This window comes from Suncus etruscus, chromosome 8 (genome assembly GCF_024139225.1).
Source record: "Suncus etruscus isolate mSunEtr1 chromosome 8, mSunEtr1.pri.cur, whole genome shotgun sequence".
In the NCBI taxonomy this organism is placed as follows: domain Eukaryota; kingdom Metazoa; phylum Chordata; class Mammalia; order Eulipotyphla; family Soricidae; genus Suncus; species Suncus etruscus.
This window is the reverse complement of record NC_064855.1, coordinates 86,660,041-86,684,966: the sequence shown is the minus strand read 5'-3', so window position 1 is coordinate 86,684,966 and position 24,926 is coordinate 86,660,041. Positions and strand designations below refer to the sequence as shown.

Genomic DNA, 24,926 nt, shown 5'->3' with positions numbered 1-24,926 from the left:
GATTCCTTGTGTGTATGTGTGTATGGGGAAGGGATACTGTGAATTTCATGAATGGAAAAGGAAATCCACTGCTTCCTTGACTCGCTTTGCTTCAGAAAATAGTACTGGGTTCTATTTTAATGGTTCTATCATAGAGAGAGAGAGAGAAAAAGAAAGAAAGAAACATTTCCAGGTGTCCTATTTAGTAAGGCATCACAGTCCTAGTCATGCTTAACACGGGCTTATTTGCACACCCATCTTATCTCCAAATAGGAGATGTATGCAAGATATTATTCTTTGAATGCATTTATTAATGCTTAAACTCTCCCAGGGATGTTATGCCACAATTTATGGACTAGAAGGCTACACCGTGAATTTATCTTTTATCACTTGATTCCAGTTCTTGGTTCACACTCCAACCAGCTTTCAGGCTGGAGGGTGCACAGAAAATGCACTGATTTCGCAAAACTCGTCTTTGCCACTCAGGTGCTCGTTTGTGATTTTTCTGCCCTGTGTCTCAGACCCCCCAGGGTGAAGCACTGCTGAGTGCATTAAATAGCAGAGTCCCAATGTACGTGTCAAATGGTGGCATCATCTCACTTGGAAGCCAGCGTCCCTGTTTCTTTCGCGTCTCACTACAGAGAAACTCGGGCTAAAGGTTAAAGGATGCGGTTTATTAAATAATTCAAGCTATTAACCTGACTTGCAACCTGCACACCCATGGCAGCTTATTAAGTTTACGCTATGGTGATTCATGTGGGGTGTTAACTGATGCGAACGCATAAAGCTTGCTGGTTTTACTTTGATTGCTTCCAGTAATGCAGAGAGAAGGAGGAAGGTGGGTTGGGGGTGTAGTGGTGGTGGTGGTGGGGAGGTGGCAGGACCCACGCGAGAGGGGACAATAAGAGCAGCCGACTCAGTTGCATAAAGAAGATTGAAGCCTTCCCTCCCTCCCTCCATCTCTCCGTTATAGGCCCCAGCGCACATCTGCGTCACTTAACGGGGGAGGAGGAGGCGCTGAGCAGAGAGAAAATTGGAGTGTGAGGACCTTGACAGCTTCACAGGCGGGCTTTTTTTCCTGGTGCCTCCGTGTCTCTCTTTTGGGTGGAATATTTCTCTCTCTCCTTCACAAAACTGACTCTCTTAAAACCAAAACTGTTCACCTTGCGGAAGGCAATTGACTTTCTCCTAGACACCTCGCAAGCTGCCTTGGGCATCTTTGGAAAAGCCAGGGACAGACAGGCAGGGGCGCAGGTGCATCGCGAAGACTCCGGAGGCGGGGGTGTGCTTCTAGGAGACTTGGGGTTTTCTCTCTCTCTCGCTCTTCCTACCTCTGCGCTCTCCAGGCACTGAACTCTGGCTGAGCTGCAAGGACAGAGAACCGACACCTTCGCGGCTGAGATAGCGCGCCTTGGAACATCCTAGGAAAGGGTATCCAGCTGCTGACTCCTCTGGAGCATTGGGGAGTCCCAACCTTCCTCCCTTGAGCATCGCTTGCGGCAAGGAGGACCCTACTTTTCCAAGCCACCAGCCCTGGATCCAAGTTGATTTCAGCTCCAGACTCTAGGTTTCTACTGGGCTCAGGGCTTGGTGGGCTCCCCTGGCAGCGGAGTCACAGACTTGACCCAGCAGAGCGCACCGCGCTGCCTTCTGCGCTCCCTCCAGGCTGGTGCGTTGCGCAGCGGGCAGGTTCCACTTGCAGAGACTCAGCTGCTTCCAGCTGCAACCCCCTGGATCCCCCCTTCTTCTCTCCCACTCACCCTCCTGTCAACTCCTCCGATCCCTTCCCCAGATTGGCATTCAGCATGTCAGGCTCTGGGCGAAAAGACTTCGACGTGAAGCACATCCTTCGACTCCGCTGGAAACTCTTCAGCCACCCGTCTCCATCCTCCGGAGGCCCGGCGGGGGGCAGCTGTCTGCAGCAGGATGGCAGCGGCAGTTTCGAGCATTGGGGACCCAGCCAGAGCCGCTTGCTTAAAATGCAAGAAAAAAGCAGCATAGGGACTTTCTGGAAGAAGTCTTCTTCATCTTCCTCCTCCTCCTCTTCCTCTTCTCAGTCCTCTTCTTCTTTCAACCCACTGAACGGGACCTTGCTGCCAGTAGCGACCAGGCTGCAAGGGCCACCCGGACAGGGCACTCAACAGCCTGCCAGGACTCTGTTCTACGTGGAGTCCATCGAGGAAGAGGAGGTTCCAGGCATGGACTTCCCTGGACCCCACCAAAAAGGGCTGGTGCTTCAGGAGCTCAAAGTGGAGACTGCCAACCCGAGCCAGGCAACAGGTGAAGGAAATGGACACAGGTACAGTAAGTCCTCATGCTACGTCCAAACATGCTCCAGTTTCCACACATGCTCTCCCCTCACTCACCCTTTACCTTGAGCTCCCTGCTAGGTATTAAATACAAAATGCAGCAGAGTGAAACATTCTCTTGAGGGGTATCAGCTCTTTGGAGGTGATGCTTGTTTTAGTTTTTGATTGCCCAAGTTATAATCTCATTAAAAGTTTGCTGGTGAATTTCCATTGGTTTCAAGCATGTTGCTTTTTCTTTTGTATTTTTTTTTTCAGAGTTACAGTCACAATATAAACGTCTACACATTTGGATAAATCTTCCGGTAGATTATTTCTCATGGATTTGAAATGATAAGGTTCTCGACATTGTTACTGATTTGAAACAGTCTTTCAGATATCTTGTGAATGACGTGTTTATACACCATTCAAATGCATCTCCTCTCCTGACTATACTACTAATTGGCTTAGCATGTTATCTAGGTTCCCTGTTGCTTGAATTCATATTCAAAGAGTAGTGGACTGGAAAAAGAAAAGGGAGCTCACAGGAAAGCAATATTACCTACAATTTTCTCCCCTTGGCATACAGCATTATTGTAATGTAGCCAACTTAACTTTCTGTTCTACTTGTGGGTCACTTTTATCATCTTCGGTAATGGATTTGAACTGTTGCTGAACACCTTTGCTTTAAAGTTTTCCCGATTTCCTTCTTAAGTTGTTTTTCTGTGCATGGTATGGTGTAAATTTAATAGCAGACAAATATTTATAATTAATTTGTTATATTTTATATTGAATTACTTGACTTCAAACATAGAAAATCATAGAGTTTAAATGCATAATTTTACATTTTTCCTATTCATTATTATTTTGCACTAGGTCGTTACTTGTTTGAACATATAATGTGGCTTTGAAAGATTTACTTTAGATTCATATGATATCAGAATATATTATAGAAGAAATACAAGAGAAACAGAAAATGATAATCAGTATGCTAATACATTTAAATCTATATTAATGACAAATTAGATATGGAAGTAAAATGTTTAATGATTGAATAAGCATCTAATAGTTGATTAAGTCATAAATTTAATGAATATAAGAATATTATGCAGTTATTTTTAAATAATGGTTTTGAGATTAAGTTAGGGATACAAAGGTATTTTTAATTATATAGGTTATATGGATTTTAATTTGAAGTTCAATAAAAATTTCAATCATGTAAAATCATTGTAATGAAGGAGTTTAAGTTATCATTATCAAGGGCCTGGAGAGATAGCACAGCGGTGTTTGCCTTGCAAGCAGCCGATCCAGGACCTAAGGTGGTTGGTTCGAATCCTGGTGTCACATATGGTCCCCCGTGCCTGCCAGGAGCTATTTCTGAGTAGACAGCCAGAAGTAACCCCTGAGCACCACCAGGTGTGGCCCAAAAAACAAACAAACAAACAAAAAGTTATCATTATCAAATATGATAATATTTTCTATGGTCCAGATACGGGAGATTTAAGTATAACTTTATCTCTCACTAGTTGATGTTAATGCTTCATAAGTTATTTTACCCTAATGCAATTTTGAGTGTCATTATGTACTATGAAGTTATAAAAACATTAATATTGTTGGAATTCATAGAGCAAATTCATCTAAGTACATATATAAATATAAAATGCCTTTTCTTTCTCATTTTGGTAAATGATAAACATTTGCCAATACTTCTTTGAAATTAAAAGATATATTAGCTTAAATATTTAATAATTATTGCCTTACTGAAGCTTATATTTATGCAACTCAGCTTGTAATTTTAGATTCTTACACTCTTAAAATCACCTTGAAATGTATTACTACTGGTAATATTAACATTTGACCATTTTAAGGACGTTTACTTAAGAAAAACGTATTTGTAAATAATTAAATTATAATCATGATGAACAATTCTGAAGACTTAAATATAAGTTAAAGAATATCAACAAAGTAAGAGCATTTAAAAAATTGCTGCAAATTAATAGGCATAAAAATTAAATAAAAGTTTAGTGATAAAAGACCATTATGTTGTAACTTCAAGTTTTTTTTTTACTTTTGTATATACTTCAGCATTTTAGTGTACAGAGGTTTGTAAGTTGTAAGATTTCTAAAAATTATGCAAAAGCTATAATTCTATTGGAATGTGAATATTTATAGAGAGGTTTTTTATACAGAGTTCTGATTTTACTCTACCTTTTTAATTAACACTCAAAATCTCTAAATATTTTTATTTTAATTTTATTGAAAGTGGGTGTGGATATCCAATGCTGCTTGAACTTTCATAGAATAAATTTAACTATTCATTCGAAAAAAACAACTTAGCACTTAAATAATTTAGTACACTTATAGGTGTTTTTATAAGTCATAGAACATTGGTTCTGTATTCATCATCAATAGAAACCACTTACTAAACTTAGTAACTTAAGTAATCAATATTGTTTAATTATGCAGTAAGAGTAGGTTAACTTTTCAAAAGACATTTCATATATAAAGTTTAATACTGACTATAAAGTTATATGTAAATATAAATCAATGAATTAAATTATTCTTTGCACAAGTCAGTTAGAAAAATATATGATATTTAAAATGAGCAATGAATATAAACAATCTAAATTCTTCATAATAATTTTAGTTAAATAGGTTCATAAATTACCAAATTGTGATTTCACTTTTGGTATTTTCTCTTAATCAATATGGACTTCTATGTTACATTAATATTCTTAATCTCATTATTAGTATTTGGATCAAATCTAGTCACTCAAACATCCAAGGCATATAGTCTATCATTTAACATATATTATAAAACATGAACAACCCATTTTCTATGTATTCTCTAATCTTCTCTGTATTCCTTTTATCTTGTACTAGTTGTCAGTATGGTATTAGAATATTAGTAGTTAAATTGCTATAACTTGTTAAAAGATCAGTAGGGTGTCCTCATAGGAAATCAACCTGTTAAATCAAAATTCTAAATGGTCAAACTGAACTTGAAATAAAACGTAGGAAAGACAGAAGACAGATCTATTACTAAAAAATAATTGAATTGGGGCAAAAAGAAGAAAATTAATACTTTTATCTGTACCTACAATACTGACCAAATACATTTTAATGTTCCCTAAATATATATCAATCACTAATTTACTGCCTTGATTGTTAAAATTTTAAGAATTCTTAGTTCAATAGCAATTAGTTTATTACCAGTAATATTGATTATTTACATTTTCTTTTCTTTAAACTCAATTTTTTGAAAGTGTACCTCATTCCACAACTATCAGATGTTTATACGTTTTAGTGTGCATATTATATTCTATTTACTGTACAATTTTCCAAAACTCCATGAATAGTAAACTAAAATAAATACTTATATTCTTGCAATTGCAGTGATATGAATAGGTGATATACTGTAATATTTAACTGATTATATTCAAGTTGTCCAGTTCTTCAAGCAATAATATATTTGATTATATGGTGTTAGAAGCATATTCTATAATTTGCATTATATATATATGTAGTCATATTGTTTGCAAATCAACTCTTCAACCTGCTTCTGTATCTTAGAGCACAGTTCACTATATTTTAGGTGGTGTAAGCCACAAAGAAACCAACTCACATTTACCATTACCTTTTTTTTCTATAGTTCACAGTATTCTAAAATATCTGTCTGTCACTTCTTCAAAAATTTCTCATCACATTTCTCTGACTTCATTGTCTAATATTTAAATACAACTTCTGAAACTATGTTTTGCATCTTTTGGGGTTAATTTTTCTACTACTCACTATTAGTAAATCAGTGAAAATTATAAAAGAAAAACAATTTTACACTTCACTCTTATTTCTTATTTTTTTTCCATTTTGTTTGTTTGCTCACTCATTTTTTGAACTGCCCTCAATGGTGCTAATGGCTTTCTCCTTCCTTTCTGGTTTGAAATACCATATGTGGTGCATGAGATTGAAGCAGATAGGGTGTGTGCAAGGTAAAAACCTTATCCACTACCTTCTTTCTAGACTCAATTCCTCCATTTTGTCTGTTTGTTTTTGGTAATACCCGGTGAGTCTCAAGGGATACTCCTGGCTATGCACTTAGAAATAGCTCCAGGCTTGGGGAACCATATGGGACTCAAAGGAATCTCTCTGAGATCTGTCCTGGGTCAGCCACATGCAAGGTAAAGGAACTACCACTGTGCTATCACTTCAGCTCCTCAGACATTTTTTAAGTACACTTTGTACTGTCCATATCCAACTAGGTCTTGAATAGCCTATCTTATATCCATTATTCTCTGTGACAATATTCAATGTCACCATTAAAAATGGTGCCATTTTGAATATTATTATTTTTTTGGTATCTAAAGCTTGTTTTTCCTCCTCTTAGAGAGAAAGAGATGTTCCTTCTTCGCTCTCTTCTAAGTTCACTTCAGTACATCATTGATATGTCTTCTATAAAAGATTTACACCTTCAGAGAAGCATTTAAGTATCTTTCAGAAAAACATTTTATATTTTATATTTACTTTCAACCTTATTTTATGGTACAACATAGTCTCTCGATTTTATTCAATTTCTCATTATGGCCTTGTAACCATCCATATGGGTCTGCTGGCTGTATCATTTGTTGTTAACTCTTATTGTCCAGTTTTCTTTTGTCATCATTATATTCCTGTTAGTTTATGTAGCTACTTAATAAATACCATTGTGCAAATAAGTTTTTGTAATGATAGGTGGCTAATAATGTTTGCTATTTCTATGCTAACTAGTTATATTGAATATTTTCCTATCAGAGCACACCATAAGAATCCAGTGCAAGTTTCCTTCAATACAATGAGTGCATAGATTAAAAGAAGGATATAAACTAGGAATCAATTGTTTCAGAATTTCAACTTGCAAGTTGTACCAGCTGGACTTTTAATCCTTGCTCTCTGACTTTAGAATTCTTATTAAATCACTTTGCCAACTCTTTCTTTCCTTCTTCCTAAATAAGTAACCATTACACAAGTAGGGAAATTTCAACTAAGATTATGCTAAAGAAACTTATTCCCTTTGTGGAAGCTATGTTTGACTTTAGTGTTCAAAGTGACTTGTCAAAATGACAATAAAATACACTGCCTTATTTCTTGGATCATTTTTCATTCAGGACATTTTACTTTATAATGAACCAGAGGTAGAAATCATTTAGCTGGGCACAATAACTTAACTGAGGAATACATAAGAGAGTATTATGATAGAAAATTTGCTTCAGAAGATCACAACAATTTGTACAGAGAGGTGCAATTGAAAGAAAGTCTATACAATTGAAATCTCATGGAAGTTAGTAAGACCTCAGTCAGGTATTTTTTTAGCATATAGAAGATTAAACCTTACTTGAAGAGTGAAGAGATATTGCAATGGGTAATTCACTTGTGGTATAGACTGTGAACTTATAAAATGCTGGTTTCGATACCCAGCACCTCATATGTGCTTCCTGCCTCTGCCTTGGCAAGTGTGAAACCTGATTCCTGTACATAAGTATACTTAAAAATTAAGAAAATTTTAAGGAGATAAAAATACATGACACTTTAAAAACTGCTCAGAGTAATGAAGCTCTGTTGATTTTATATGCCATCTAAGATAATTGTATAATTTGTAGTACTTATAAAATCAAAATGCTCTTGAATATTCATAATAATTTAAATGGCATTATAACAAGCTTATTTGTTTTTTTGCAATTTTACAGGGCAGGTGGATTTAACCAATTGTATCACATATGCAAGACATGCAATCTACTACTGAGTTTTATTCCAGGTGGTTTTTCTACATGTAATAAACTATTCAAAACTTTGCAGAAAATATTGATGGTCACAAATAATTTTAGTAGAATTAAATTTGTCTTTGATATTTTAGGTCAATTATTATTTTAAAAGAACTGTTACATTATATATGGTTGATTATAAGTAATAAAAAGATAATCAAGATTATTGATGAAAATCTTGAGCAGAGAATATGTGTATATGATTTTTAGCACAGCCAATTTTAATTATAAGCCTGTGAATGTTGTTGACTAAAAAAGCTTACTTCAGAAATGGTGACTATGGATAATAAACAAAGAATATTCAATCCTAATAAAGGCAGTTTCAGTCAATAATAAATACACATTCAGCCTTTCAATCCATAAGTGCCATTATTCCAAATTTCAGGAGGAAATATTTCAGTATAATTTCTTATTACACATGTTTATGATACTAAACCCTAAGACCTTATGCATTAGGATGATAATTAACATTTCCTCATAAAAATCAGCACTTATATCATTATTTAAGCATAAGAAAACAATTTATGTCTGCAATCACAAAATTTGAAGGGTGTACACTATTACAAATACTTTATTTTATCATTTTTAAACAATGAAATGTCAAGAGGTATTTGTTTTAATATAATAACATTTTTATTTTTAGCAGATTCTCATCATAATTGTCTTTGTAGTGTCTTTAGATTATTATTGAAATATTATAGAGTATAAAATAACAAGAAAAGTTGTTTTTAAAGAAGCTTTTTAAATTTTTAATTTTGAATATATGAATAAAAAATCACTGACTTCCAAATAGTTAGATACATGTATAAAATCTACTATTATGAAAATAAATATAAAATTCTGTCTATTCTAGAAGTATTTAAAGAGTATTCCTAATTCGACAGTCACCTTATATTTGACATACTAGTATAACATGTAAGCAGAGAAATTTATAAAAACAAGAATATTTTCCAATTGAAGATACACTGATGGATTTTAAACATTTAAATATAAATATTATATGATTCAATGTTATCAATATGGTTGTAGATATAAAGGATTTCAAGTAACATAAATATGCCCATATTTTTATCTTCTAAAAATATACAAAAATTATATTAAATACACATAAGAGAAAAACTAAATATCAGTTTTGATTAAGTTAAAACAATAGGGGATAGACAGTTTTGCCTGAAACAATAAGTAATAAAGAAAAGTAATAAAAGAGAATTTATCAAATAATGGAAAACTCTTGGACCTGGATTAAAGAAAATTAAAAAAAAAGAAAATACAGAGATTGGTATGGGTAGAGAGATGTCTCATAACGGCATATTTCAACATGTATAAATATGAACCATGATAGAGATCAAAGCCAATCAATAAGTACAGACATAAAATTGTAGCAGAGGGCCTGGAGAGATAGCACAGCGGTGTTTGCCTTGCAAGCAGCCGATCCAGGACCAAAGGTGGTTGGTTCAAATCCTGGTGTCCCATATGGTCCCGCATGCCTGCCAGGAGCTATTTCTGAGCACACAGCCAGGAGTAACCCCTGAGCACCGCCGGGTGTGACCCAAAAAAACAAACAAAAAAAAATGTAGCAGAAAAAAAAGCTAGAAATTAGTTTTAAAGAATTCAAACTACTTTATATTCTAATAGTTACCTAAGTATATGACCGATACTAAAAATAAAAATCAACATCAGATTCCGAACTCTAAATCAAGCGGATATAAAAAATTATGCTACCTAAGATAATGACAAGTAATAGGAAATAAGTACTAGAGGAGGTAAGATGCTTGTCCTGCTTGTGGTAAACCCAGGACTGATCTCTTACATTACATATAATTTCATGAGCACTGCTAAGAATGAGCACAAAGATAAGAATTATTCCTACTAGTGCTCAGGGGAAAATTTTCAGATGTTACTTAACCTCCAATATTCCCAAAAATAGAAACAAAGAATATCTGTAAACTCTTTAAAGTTTAACATCCTAAAGTAAAAGTTATGATGGAGCGTTGTCTTTTATAATATAGTAAGTTTACATTAAAATATAGCTTTAACATATTTATTTGGGGAATCCCAAACCTGAAGTACTCGGTGTTCATAAATTAATTTATGCTTGGGGATGATGCTCAGTAGAATAAACAGTGCTGTGTATCCAGGTTAAGGATGCACATGCCACATATACAGAATGGAAAATATGCAGCCGTCAGGGTAAATGAAGTTCTGAAATTTTGCTATATTTGAATGGGCATGCAAACTATTTTGCCAAGTGAAACAAACCCAAGGGAGAGATTTAGACACATAGTAGGCTTCTCGTATCTGGGATTTAAGAAAAATAAAAGACAATATTGTTTTTGTTTGTTTGTTGATTGGTTGGTTTTTGGGTCACACGCGACAGTGCTCAAGGGTTATTCCTGGCTCCACACTCAGAAACCGCTCCTGGCAGGCACAGGGGACCATAGGAGATGCCAGGATTTGAACCAATGACCTTTTGCATGAAAGGCAAACACCTTACCTCTATCTCTCTGGCTCAAATCAATATTGTTAAAATACCCAGAGACAATAGAGATGAGGGCTGGAAGGAACAGCCCACAATATGTTTTCCATGAGTGGTAAGTACAGTTAGAGAAATAACTACACTGACAACTATTATGACAATGGTAGTGAGCGAGAGAAATAAAATACATGTCTCAAATGCAGACAGGAGGTGGGGGAAGAGGAGATGAGGGACATTGTTGGAGGGAAGTTTGCACTGGTAAATGAGGGTGTTCTTTTTTATAACTAAAACCTGACTACAAACATGTTTGTAATTATGGTACCTAAATAAAGATATTATTTTAAAAAGTTATTAAAACAAAAGGATAAACATGCTTCATCCCTTTACTATTCCTTTGTCCTTAACATATGATTTAATATGACAGAGACTCAGCTGGAATAGCATAAAGAAATTATATTTTCATTTCATGTCTGTTGACCTCACATTTCACATTATAACTTGACCACTATATTTTTAATTAAAAATGCTCTGTAGCAAAATAATTATAGTTTATGAATTATAATTGTTTCTTATATTTTTGTAATATAAGTTTTTAAATGTTTATTTTAGTGTGCTTTTTAAAAGTCTACTTTTTTGTTTTGTTTTGTTTTGTTTTGATTTTTGAGTCACACCCCGTGATGCTCCAGAGTTACTCCTGAATATGTGCTCAGAAATCGCTCCTGGCTTGGAGGACCATATGGGAAGCCAGGGGATCAAGCCTCAGGAATGGCAAACATCCTACTGCTGCACCACCGGTGTGGCCCCTAAACTCTAATTTTTTAATATCAAAATGTATATCTTAAACATGCTTTTCTTTAACATTTAAACTGGTTTTATTAGTTATATATAACTATATTTTTATCTTTCCTGGTAGGTTTTACCATATGAGTATACTTTCATTTTAGATTGAAGAACTATTCTTTGTTAGAAAAGGTTGCTGAGTAGAATGAGGATCCTTAGCTTTTGTTTATTTGGAAAGTTTTTAGTTTTCATTACATCTTTTAATGTGTTATTCTTGCTTGGCTCTGCTTTTGTCAGTGTTTTGATTGTGCATTTCCTATCTTATCTGCTACTTGGGTGAGGGTACAGACTGTCCTGTAGGAGGGTAACTTCACTGACTAACATTCTCTTTAGTTCATGCTATCTGACTGGAAAATGTCATTATCTATATTCAGTAATGTAAGGGAACTTTGGTTGCCTATTTTTTTTAAGTTCATACTACTCAATAACACTAAGGCATAAGTTCTGAGGATGCCTAGTGTTATGGTAAAGATAACTAATAATCTGAGCTAAAAAAATATCAACAGGTAACAGGATGGCCATTTCCTTTTTAGACAATCAATAGAATGATTATATAAGATGAGTTTTGAAACATATTGACTTCTTTGGATTAGATGTTATTCATCTTGTTTCCCTTTCTTAGTGTGCTATAAGAGATACCTTACATATTTAGCCAAACTTCCGAATGGAGTAAGCCTGGAAGTCATACTTAGAAGTTATGTGGAGATTCAAACTTGCTTTCATAGAATGTATAGTCATTGAATAGGCTTCACTTCTAATGTGGTATATTAGCAGAAGGCCCTCATCAGTTTTAATGCTGACTTTTCTGACTAGAATGTGCCCCTTCTTTTTAGTCAGGCAGAAAAGCTGGTTGGATATATCCTTGGACATTGTAATAAGAAGAAAATTAGTCTGTCAAGATTTTATAACTGTTTGCTATAGAAAACCCTTTAATCTTCACTTCCGCATCTAGTTGATCCCCAATGCAGAAAACTTACATATTTTGCCCTTGTTATACTTTTTGTGATGAAATTGAAGGTATTCTAAAGACTGTCTCTCAATTCTGGGAATTATTTTCTGTATAATTTGAGGTCATCTTTTTCTCTAAATAAAACATAGGATCATGCAGACTCATATAGACATTTATATATATGTATATATATACATACATATATGGAGAGTTTTAAATATCTGTGTTTCTGTCTTTGTCTCTCTCTGTCTCCCTTTTTGACACAGTGACTTGCACACAGATTATCAGTTTATCCACTTTCATCACCCAATCCTTGCCAGAGTGATAAGTTCCAATGGTCATTGTCAAGGTGCACTGACTATTCACACCCTAACTTAATTCACCACTTTTGGTTAAGCTTTCTACCATGGACTGAACTTTTTTTTATCTCTATCTCTTTTGTCTCTGGATATTATTACCATAGTATCTTTTATTTTTCTTCTATCCTATACATGAGTAAGATTATTCTATGCCTATAAACTCTCATTCTTTTAAGAAGTCTTGTATCTGAATTGGAAAGTGTAAAAGAAATTATGCTCTTAAGAGAAAATTAACATTTTTTAATGTTCAGTCCTTGTAAACCTTAGACAAACTTTACACTTATCTCCCTGGTCTGTAACTTTGACAGTATCATAAATGGATATTAATAAGTCTAGTGAGTGCATCAAGCCCACTGCAATTTTTCAAATGCTATAAAAATGTACTTATTTTAAAAATAAATGCAAGTTACATTGAATGTCTCTTTAAAATATCATAATTTATTTACTTAGCAATATATATAATATGATTATATATTTTATTGTATGTAATTGTATTTTCAATTTTAAAATAACCACATTGGGTTATTTGGGTTATATTTTCTTGGGAAAATACTGGAACGATTTAAATACTGGCCAAAAAATTGATCTTTCATAGAATGAGTGTACTCATTTGTGGGATATTTAAAAAGGTAGAATAGCAATAGTACTAAAGACAAAAACATGATCTATACTTAGGCCAAAGTTTTTCCTTTCCATGACCCCCATACTTTGGTGGGCCCATGCAAACGATAATTGCCACTCTCACATTGTTTTTACAGTGCTCCTTTGACTCTAAACCTTTAAGAAACTACTAGTAAAAATATCTGGAACTGAAAAAAAATGGTTTACATTAGTGCTAACATATATGCTTTTAGTTACACTAGCATTCTGGGGGATAAAGAAGGGAGAAAAGGGATATATGCTTGGGAACATGGATGAAGGGAAGAGAACAGTGGTGGTGGAAAGGCCCTCATTTATTGTCACTGTGTACCTTAAATATCACTGTGTAAGATTTGTAATACACTTTGGCCACAATAAAAATTCAAAGAAAAGACATAATCTAGACAGGAGTCTTCAAGATTTTTAAATTTGGTGCCAGATCATTGTATCTCAGATCATTAGAGGACAGGACTATAGTTTAGAAAAAAAAAAGAAACTGAATAATAGTGTTCCATGGACTGTAGTTTGAGAACTAAAATTGAAAATCTGTGTTGAAAACCCAGAACTCTGCTTATACTTGGGTCATACAGATTATTTGATTCAATACGCACAAACCGAATCAAATGCACATTGTCTCCAGTCGTCTTCTGAAGAGGTGGGCGTCTGAACTGAATTGTATGCCACTGAACTATTTAGCCAACAATATTCAATGGCACATTTAATTAAGTGAAAAACCCATTTAAGGCAGCAAAGTCATATAAATAAATGTTTATAAATCCTGACTCCTAATAATCAGGGGTTTAGGAGTATAAAGATTTAGGATTTTTAACTATTTACAGAGATTTACCATCTTAAATCGTTTATTCACTTTATTAAAGTTGACATTGAATACTATGGGTTAATGTGGTATGTTAGTGGTACATAGTATATCAAACAATCATATATTGTAATTATAGTAGCCATGTATTTATTTACTGATTCCTCAATTATTGTAATTGTTTTAGGTACCGTATTTTCCAGCATATAAGACAACCCCCTAATTTTACAGTTAAAACATAGAGTTAGGCCTATATTCGCTGTATAAGACAGAACGTTCCTGTGATGCAACTGTACCACAGTGAGCCAATCATAACAAGCAAAGGTTCAAAGGTTATACTGTCATAGACTTCCTCTCTGACTCCGGCCGATCTGAGTAGGCTTTTGACAGTGTAGATTCCGAACAGAACATTGTCTAATTTGCCTGCATCGATTGCCTGCTTGGATTGGCTGAGTTAGAAAGGCGGTCCTAGGGGCCGGGCGGTGGCGCTAAAGGTAAGGTGCCTGCCTTACCTGCGCTAGCCTAGGATGGACAGCGGTTCGATCCCCCGGCGTCCCATATGGTCCCCCAAGCCAGGAGCGACTTCTGAGCGCATACCCAGGAGTAACCCCTGAGCATCACCGGGTGCGGCCCAAAAACCAAAAAAAAAAAAAAAAAAAAAAAAAGAAAGGCGGTCCTAGCAGCCTTGCAGTGATTGGTGCAGGATCGAGTTGGAAATTCGTTTGATGGCAATATCTAGACGATTTTTGTTTAGTGGCATATCGATATGTTTTTTGGGATATAGTCGGTGTATAAGATGACCCCCGGTTTTCTGCTGACTTTTTTTGTTTCAAAAGTTGTCTTATACGCCAGAAATTATGGTATTTACCAGTAGCAGCTGCATTTTCCACCTTGGCTTAAACTTGAGTCACTAAGTTTTCCCAGTTTTATGGGTAAAATTAGGAGGAGTTGGCTTATAATTGGGTCGGCTTATACTTGAGTATATATGGTAAGACTAGGAGAGAAGAGGGAAGTTGGAGACTGCAGCACACATCCCATACATGCTCACAGAGGGCCAAGGCCAAGGCATCATCAAAGCAGGAGAGGAAGTAGATGTAGAAACATCGGGTGGACAGAATAAATGTCCTCTAAGAGAAGCATGTAGCCTATAGGCCATAGTTTGAGGACTCCTGGTCTAAGAGAACTGGTTTATGGTAGGAAGATTGCCACAAAGAGTGCAGGATTGAAGTTAGAGCAGAGATGAGACCACTATGACAATTATACCGAAATGTTCACTCTGAAGAACAATGTGCTAAAAAGAGGGCAAGAGATATTCATGATAAACCTTCAGCAACAATATTGCAAATCACATGTCTAAAAGGGAAAAAAAAGAAAAAAATACTTGGGTGAATGGAGACTTCAATGTCTTCCATAGAGGCAAGCAGAGGAGAGGGCAGGCAGGACAGGAGCAAAACTTAGGATACTAGTGGAGAAAATTGAGTACTGGTGAAGAAATGGGTGTTGGAGCTTGCATGACAAATTCAATCACAAAAAACTTTGTATTTGTATCTTACTATAATTCAATTAATTTATTAAATATAAATTGATCATTAGCTCAATAGTTCAATTAGTTTGCTAGTTTTGTAAATTATAATACTTTCATAAACATTTTATTAAAATAATTGATAAATAAATAGGAGAAAAAGAGTGACCTAAGAAAAATATGATTATGGTATATATATATATATATATATATATATATATATATATATATATATATATACACTTTACTTTATGGTATATATATATACCTAAGATATATATACCTATATAAAAAGAGTGACCTAAGAAAAATATGATTGATATATATATATATACTTTACTTTATGGTATATATATGTATATATATACATATATATATATATATATATATATATACTTTACTTCTCTTTAATATGTGTTTCACTGGTTTATACAAAGTTGCAAAACTTATCAGGCCAACTTCTGCATTGTCACTGGGAAAATTGCTGCAAGTATTTGAAAGTGCTTGGAGTATATTAAAAAAAAGTAAATCATAATAAATGAACTAGAAATGTAGGGAGTGGGCTCCATAAAAACAATCATTAAGAATATATTAAAAGTACTTATACCATAGTACATATGCTCTCTTCAGACAGAACTTTAATCTTTAGTTTATCATGTTCAATTCTGTATAGTTTTCATATCAAACTTCATTAGCAAAAAACAACTGTGCAATCACTCAAACATAAAACTTTACAGAATAAATATTTCTATGATGTTGTATAATAACAAGAACCAAGACTATTATTGAAAATATTTGGCATAATAATCTATCACCTATTTTGAATAAAAATTAAATAATAGGGTGCTGAAGCAATATTACAGTAGGTACTGTGCTTGTTGTGTATGTAGTTGATCCAGTTTCTATTCCTGGTGTCTGATATAGTCCCCCAAGCCATCTAGGATTAGTTTACAAGAGCAGAACTAGATAAAAATGAAACTTGAGCATAGCCCCAAAACAAACCGAAAATGTAGAGTATTTGAAACATAATTCTCTGAATATTTCTCTAAATTGTACAAATTCTCTGGATATTAGAAGTACTGTTTTTTGACAAAATCGTGTCTCTCTCTATATGCAACATATTTGCAAGTCTAACTCTACCTGTCTATCAGTATGCCCCAGGAGATAACTATTTCTATTTTTCTCATTCAGTCATACATTTAACAATTTGCATTAACTTATATTTTCTTATTCAGATTAGATAATGAATGTGGGAACATATTCTCCTATTACTCCACTTTATTTTTTCAAATTGACTCTTGCTTCTTTTTACAGCAACTATTTTACTAATTATGCAAAAATTGTCAAAATCCAAATTAAAGTTGCTCTGAGATATTATAATATGTTAAGGGCATGGATAGAAAAATTCTCCCCTCATAAAAAATGTTTTATAATATCTGTTAGTTTCACTAGAACTATATTATATAATTGTAAATGCTTTTGAAATTCCAACTGTTGGGTTATAGGAGAGCATTTCTTCCAATAAAATATATGGCATTGGAAAAAAAAGACCCATTTGCACAGCATTTGCCTCCAAATTTCTGTTAGTTACCACTATAAACTTTATCAAATTCTTTTCAGAAAACGTCAAATTATCATTTTCAACTACTCTTTATTAGAGATTTATTACCATATTAAATCTATAAAAATGATAGTAAGACATGAGTTATTATTTCTTTACTTTAGTATGCCCTAAAATATTCACACTAAAAAATAAATCAGTGGAAAAGAGAATAGAGTTGTTAGGATGCTGCTGCCTTGCATGCAGCTCACCTGGGTTTGATGCCAAGCACTCCATACAGTCCCCTAATTAATGATAGGAGTCATCCCTGGATACAGATAAACAATTAGCCTTGAGCACTATTGGAGTGTTGAACAAAAATGAAATCATATTTTAAAGGGAAATTACTTCTAGAAGTAAAAAGAAAAGAGTGACAAATATATGGATACAAAAATGAAAGTGGTATAATATGAAAATACATTAGAAAGTAAAGGTGACACCTAAAATATTGTAAGTATTTAAAATCCATTAATAAGACCAAACAGACAAATATGAAGCCTGAAAAATTCCTTGTGTTCTTTTCATATAAGGTTCTTACATTTTTTTTAAATTTTTATTCTCCATTTCTCAACTCTAGCGATAGTTCAGTGAATTGACTCTTGCCTTGTACATAACTGATAGGGTCCAATTGTTTCACCTTATATGGTCCCCAGAGTCCAACAGTCATGATCCCTGAGTACAGAGCAAGAATTAATTGGAGAGCTTGTGTATATGGCCATAAAATTAATAATAATGAGAATAATAAATAATCTATTTAATTAGGGACCCTTTACATACTTTTTAGTCTATCACAGTTCCACAACCTTCCTGTATTTAACATTGGTCCTGTAAATGATATATCATTGATATGCCAGATGCCTTTACAGTAGATCAATTACTGAGACAGCAGTATTGTATTGAACATTCCTGAGATTTGTTATCTATCTTTTGGCAGCACAAAATCAATATTGTATAAGATACATTGAAACAGTAGCTTAAAACAAGGTATTTAATCCTATACAAAGGGAAGAAACTTTTTAATTGTACTGAGGATTGAGTATTAGGCTCACTCTTTTTATAACTATTTTGCTATAAATTTTATTGTCTAGCTAATCAGTTGTATTAGTTTAAAAATACACAAGGGCTGGAGAGAAGAAGAGCAAATAGGGTGCTTGCCTTACATATGGAAAAACAAGGTTTGAACTTTAAAATCCCATATGGTCCCTTAAGCACTATGAAAAATGATCTCCTAAACACTGAATCAAAAGTGAACCCTTAAAACAGGTAGGTATGACAAATAAAACAAAATTTTATATAAAGAATTCAATTTTATTGTGTTAAAAAGAACAACTGATCATTAGAATAAATTTTCTGGTAAATGTATTGGTGCAATTGCTTTGCACCTTTTTTAATAATTGTAGAATATGTATAATATACAATATAATTTATATACTTATATAAATTTAATATAATTTATTAAAACTCAGCATACTTGAATAACATCACACACAAAAATGGAACAATGGAGAGTAGCGATCATTCAATATTCATTCAATCCACCAGCTTGTCTGAAGTATATTTTCTTTGTTTTTTTTTTGTTTGTTTGTTTGTTTTGTTTTGTATTGGAGCCACACCCAATGATGCTCAGGGATTTCTCCTGGCTATGGGCTCAGAAAACGCTCCTGGATTGGGATACCATATGGAACGCCTGGGATTGAACCAGATCCTTCCTGGGTCAGCCGCGTGCAAGGCAAGTGCCCTACCGCTGCACTATCTCTCCGGCCCCAGTATATTTTCTTTTGGATGAAATATACTTCAGTTTTAATGCCACAGGATCACAGAATCTCTCTTTGCATTTATTTTCAATGTACATGTACCTGATTTTACCTATTAAAGTAAAATTATCTCATGGACTAATGTGATAATACAGTGTGTAAGGCTTATGCCTTGTGTGCAATCAAGTTAGGTTTATTCTCTGGCAACCAAGATGGTCCCCAAGCACCATGAGTAATTCATGAGTGCAGGTCCAGGAACAACCCTTGAGCTTTATTGGGTGTTGTCGAAACCCAAACCAAAACAAAAAATAATATCTTCTGATCTGAATGGAAAATTATACATGGCTTTTGTTTCAGTACCTATATAATTTTGTAATCAACTACAACTGCTAATTTTAGTCATTGGCAGATAAACTATTTATTATTGATTTATTATGAAAATAAATTAAATTGACATAATTTATTGCTAGGATATATATGTATAACTCTTCTGAGTATGAGATATAGTTCTATTTGTCATGTACTTATAATCCTTTCTAACTTTATACTGTATTTTTGAGATGAAGATCAATCTAAATACTTGGATTGAAATTTTTACATATTTAAACTTTATTAAATACCATGAGAAAACTGTTATAAAATATGATTTTATATTATTTGACAATAATCAAATTAATTCAAATAGAGACTTAAATTCAAAAATTAAGAGATGTCTTATAATTGATTCTAGAGGAAATACTTTTAAAGTTGAGTATGGTTTTGCAACAGGTTTTTCATGTTTGGCCTTTATTATATTGAGGTGTATTTTAAAGTTCTTATTATAAAATGATGTTGAATCTTGTTCAAAAACTCTACCTAATTAAGCAGAACTCATAGTCTCTTTGTCAAAATATTTGTCTGAATATACTTTTATTACAATGGAGAGTGTATTTCAGGCTATAAAAGGAAAATACAACATAGCTGTTCCTAGAATTTTTCCTCTCTCTAAAGTATTCCTACTATCTAGAATTTAGTCACATAAATTCAATATCTGAATGATCTAGGTATTCAGAATTAGTCAACTTGAACTGATTTTAAGAGACATGTTGGTAGATACATTATTTTGGATAAGCCTCTTTTAATAGGACAGATGAATCTATTTCTTACACTAAAGATGTACTGAGTGTATCCTTACTATGCTTCAATTCCCTTACCTTGTTCTAGTAATTATCTTTCTATCTTTTGTCACTAACCTTTTTCTTTAATCTTTTCTTCTTTCTCTGTCTCTTGTGTGTGAGTGCTTTTTTTGGGGGGCGGGGAGGGGTTGCTACTATAATTGACAGTTCACAAAGCTTATTCCTGGCTCTGTGATCAGAGACCACTTGTTGTGATACTCAGGGAACCATATGATGTGCCAGGTATAGAACAAGTGACCTGCCAGCTATAATATTTCTCCAGTTCCAATCTTCAAGTTATCTAAGGAATTTAATTTTAGAGAGTGACAAAATTATTTAAATAATTTAAGTCTGTCTGTTTTAATAATATTGGACTATGGAGCTATGTTTTGACAAAAAGGTATATATGCATTTGTTATAATTTACTTGAGAACTTTTCATAAGGAAAAACATTTAAACATATTACACTACAAGGTAGAACTTTCTGTAATATTAAAACTATTCATATGAATGATCTAATTCTATACACCATATCAGCATGTGCAAATTAAGACCTTAAATTGTGATTAGTATAACCAAGACATTGAATTTTATTAATTTATTAAATTTTCTTTGTATTACTTACAAATTACAATTGCCACATATAGCAAGATGTCCTCCTATTTGAAGAGAACAGACATATAATGAAAACAATGAGTAATTTTTTTCACAATCACGATAGGTATATTTAAGCCCAGGAGATAGAATAACTACCTGGCAAACATTTGGTTAATTCCATTGTACTATACAGTCCTTTGCACCATCATATAGTCCTTGTATCTCCAAGAATGCTGGTGTGGGCCAGAAACACATTATCACAGGGTCTTACTAGCATATAGCATAACATTGCCAGCCCCAAAATTCATTGATCAGGATTGAAAAATACCAGGATAAACTTCTAGAGTAACTGAGCATTGCTTGCCAGTCCCCCTAAAATTTTAAAAATAAAAATGATTTACTAGAATTTACCATATAGTTGTTAAATATTTTATTGTATTACTGGTCATCTATTTTGCATATATTTAAAATATATTTCCAAAATGTATTATTTCAATACTAAATACTCTGTCATAATTTGATTCTTAATTCTGAAATATGTAAGCTTTAGTAAAATTATTTGTATTTTATAGATTATAGTTCATTTTTTAGCCATAAGTGAACAAAATGAATCTAAGGTTTTCCAGAGGAATCAACACTACAAAATCAAAGTCTGAATTAATTTAGGAGTAAGAATAGTAGCTTATTGGAGTAATAAATTATTTGAATAGAACAGAACACATCACATTAGAAATATGTTTGAATTCATAAGTGTTTTGTAACCAGTGATTTGTAACAATTATTTCCATTTGCAAGAGTAAGAAGTAAGGGCATTATTTAATTACATGTTTCATTTGATCTCATAAGACCCAAAACAAATTGTCATTTGGGTCTCATTTTATCTGTATACTCAACTTGGGAAAACTATTCTTAGATTTACATAGGTTGTCAAAGTACATATTTATTGTGCCTATAAGACTAAATATCATGATTTCTTATGACTGTTTATTGAAAAGTACTTTCAGGATCTCAAGGGAATTCATTGTTATCTGCTGAATTATATTGTCAAACAGTTTATAAAATGCTGTTAGTTGCTTCAAGATCAAGGGCAAAACCTCTCTCACAGTCTTCCACATTAGATTTATAGAACATAGCTTGATCAACATAATCACAACCTGTCATCCTTGAGGCATTCTAATTAGTAAAACAAAAGATGTAGCTTCTATCTGCACCCAAGGAAAGAGAATTAAACCAGAGCATAACCTATTAGAGACCATATTATACTGTGTCCAGAATCAAATCTATTTAGAATTCAGTTACAAAGTTTATTTAATTTGCATTACCAGGTGTGTTGACCATCATGCATGTTTTTTTTATTTGTTTTTGGGTCCCACCCAGCTGTTCTCAGAGCTTTCTCCTGGTGATCATTTCCTAAACGACTCAGGAAAATATTACAATTAGATTATCTCTCTGTCCTTCACATTTATTTTTCGTTATTGTGCAGTAGATAATGTTTTGAATGCAGAGATTATATTGTGTTTTGGAGAAAATAGGGATCCAAATCACCAAATTCAATGTTTCATTGAAGTGAATCAAATCATGATATATTTTATTAAAATAGATGTATCTATAGTCAAAAAACCCTCTTGCAAACATCTTGAAGTCAATATCTGAATGCTCATTTTTTTTATTTCAGAAACCTGATAGTGCAGTAACTAATGGCACCAAAGATAATTGATTAGTTGATATTTCAAATATTGTTAATAGAACACAAAGTTCAGACATGTAAATAACTAAAGAGAAGAACAAATCATTAACAAAATAAGAGTGGCAAAATAAGAGAGAAAAATATGTTCACAGAGAAAGTAGGTTGAATTACTTGTAGCTCACTGTCCCTTAAAATTATATATAACTATATATATTATATAATTACATATATATTTATCCTCTTTTGGGTGGACTGCAGGTTGGTGCTCAGGACTCAATTTTGACTTGATGCAAAAAAGTGTGTCAAGAATCCAACATGGACTTCATGCAAAACTTGTTCCAACACTCAGAGACATTAGACCAGAATAAAAATAAATATTTTAAATAATTCGAAAACTACATTTGTTTAAAAATAAAAATATACTTATCAGAGTCTCTAAATTAGAGTTTGAGAGAATAAAGAACAGCTGCTAATCCATACAAAATTTCTTTTGAGAGCTGTCAAAATATGATAAATTAAAAAAATTAGGTAAATTCAATAGCAATAGATTGACTAAGTGAAGTTGTTACATAAAAATAAGTTACACTTTTAGAAAAAATAGTGTTTAAAATTATTTATAATAGATATTTGGATTATTCCTAAAACCTATATAATTTTTAAAAAGTTTAGAATTAAACAAAGACCATGTGGCTAATGCAATTTTAATCTCTATCACTGCCCATAGTTACTTTAGCACTTAAAGGAATGATCCTTGAGCATAGAAAATGAAAAGGAATAAAAAGAAAACTACTAATAGTATCATATTAAATAATAAGCTGTTGTAAAAAGAAATGGGAGACATAAGGAAATTAAATAAATACTTCCAGTTTTAAACATGCAAGTCTTTCACCTTTTTTATTATTGATTCTTAAGTAATTTTTATCTAATTTAATTTCTTATTTTTGTCTTGAGGTTACACCCAGTGAGCTCAAGGCTTAACTCTTTCTGTTCTCAGAGATCACCCCTGATAGTAATCATTCTAGAGGTCATATATGGTGCCAGGGATAGAACAAGACAAGCACCTGATCCACTAAACTATTTTAATGAATCCATGTTAAATTAAAAAAAATATTTTTTTTTCTTTTGTTATAGTTGTTGCTGCCATATTCAGGATACAACATGCTTGGCTATGGTATACTTGGTTATAATTTTAGAGCTGTGGAACATTTTAATTGTAGTACTCACACACTTTGTTTTGGTCTTTGAGATACTAAATGCCAGTACTACTGAGCATATTCAGCTCACAAAGGCAGTGATTAGAATTAAATGTTTGATCTCTTACCTAAAAGAAAGAAAATATGCCACAGAGCTATTCCTCTCCAGTAGTACATCATACTTTCATAGGAAATTATGAATACGATTTAGTTCCTTTTAATTTTTCATTGAGGTACTGAGTTACTAAGTAATTTATAGTTCAGTTTGAGACTTAATGTTAATGATTTTCCAATACCAATTCTATTAGTAATGTTAACTTCTTTCAACCAATATTTCAGTTTTCTTCTATTTCCCAAGCCTGTCTCCTTGACAGACACATTTTTATTCTATTTTTATTATAACACCAGGATTTATAAACTTTTTCATAATATAGTTGTTTCAGGCATTAAATATTAAAAACACCATCCTGACCAGTGTGGCCTTCCCTTCACCATTGTCCTCAATCTCCACCCACAACAATAGCCTGTCTCCATGTAGGCAGAAATTTACTTTGTATTGCTTGTTCGAACACAAATGCAAAAGGAATTATCAAAACGTAGATCAACACAGCTCAATTTTAAATTATTATATCTTGCCATGGATGTTATTAAATTCATTGTCTAAGGATTTACTGGCTGTGATTGGTGTTAATTGAGCCTTCTGTGTTACAGAGTAATCTACCCATGCTTAGTTTAAAAAAATTTTTTTTTGGTTTTTCAGGCCACATCTGTTTGATGCTCAGGGGTTACTCCTGGCTAAGTGCTCAGAAATTGCCCCTGGCTTGGGGGGACCCTATGGGACGCTGGGGAATCGAACTGCGGTCCTTCCTTGGGTAGCTCTTGCAAGGCAGACACCTTACCTCTAGTGCCACCTCGCCGGCCCCAATATTTAGTTTTTAAATATGGATCTTATGCTTTTATTTTGTTGAATCTGTGGCTCTCTTATATATAAAACAACTATGTATTTTAAATGTGTCTTTTCCATGACCCCTACCCCTGTTACCACTGATTGCCTCTTCTTACTTTAACTCTATCAATTTTTACCTCCCTATTATTTTCAGTAATATAATTTAGAGACCAGGAATATCTAAGTATCCTAGATAATAACTCTATATCTAAATACCACAGATAATTGAGAATATCCTGTACTTATCTTTAATCTTTTGATTTACTTTTCTGAAAACCATATTCTCTAGTTACATACATTTTGATAATTTCTTTTTTATTGCTGTATAGTATAT

General features: G+C 33.2%; 1 protein-coding gene across 1 annotated transcript in view; it reads left to right on the top strand.

The window, feature by feature from the left end:
• Window positions 1-1,350: 1,350 nt before the first annotated feature.
• The window catches only part of KLHL1 (kelch like family member 1), a 317,531-nt gene continuing 293,955 nt past the window's right edge, over window positions 1,351-24,926 (top strand). Inside the window, exon 1 of the mRNA XM_049779031.1 lies at window positions 1,351-2,278. Coding sequence (XP_049634988.1) covers window positions 1,785-2,278 — 494 coding nt within the window. The 5' untranslated portion in view covers window positions 1,351-1,784. The remainder of the gene's footprint in view (window positions 2,279-24,926) is intronic.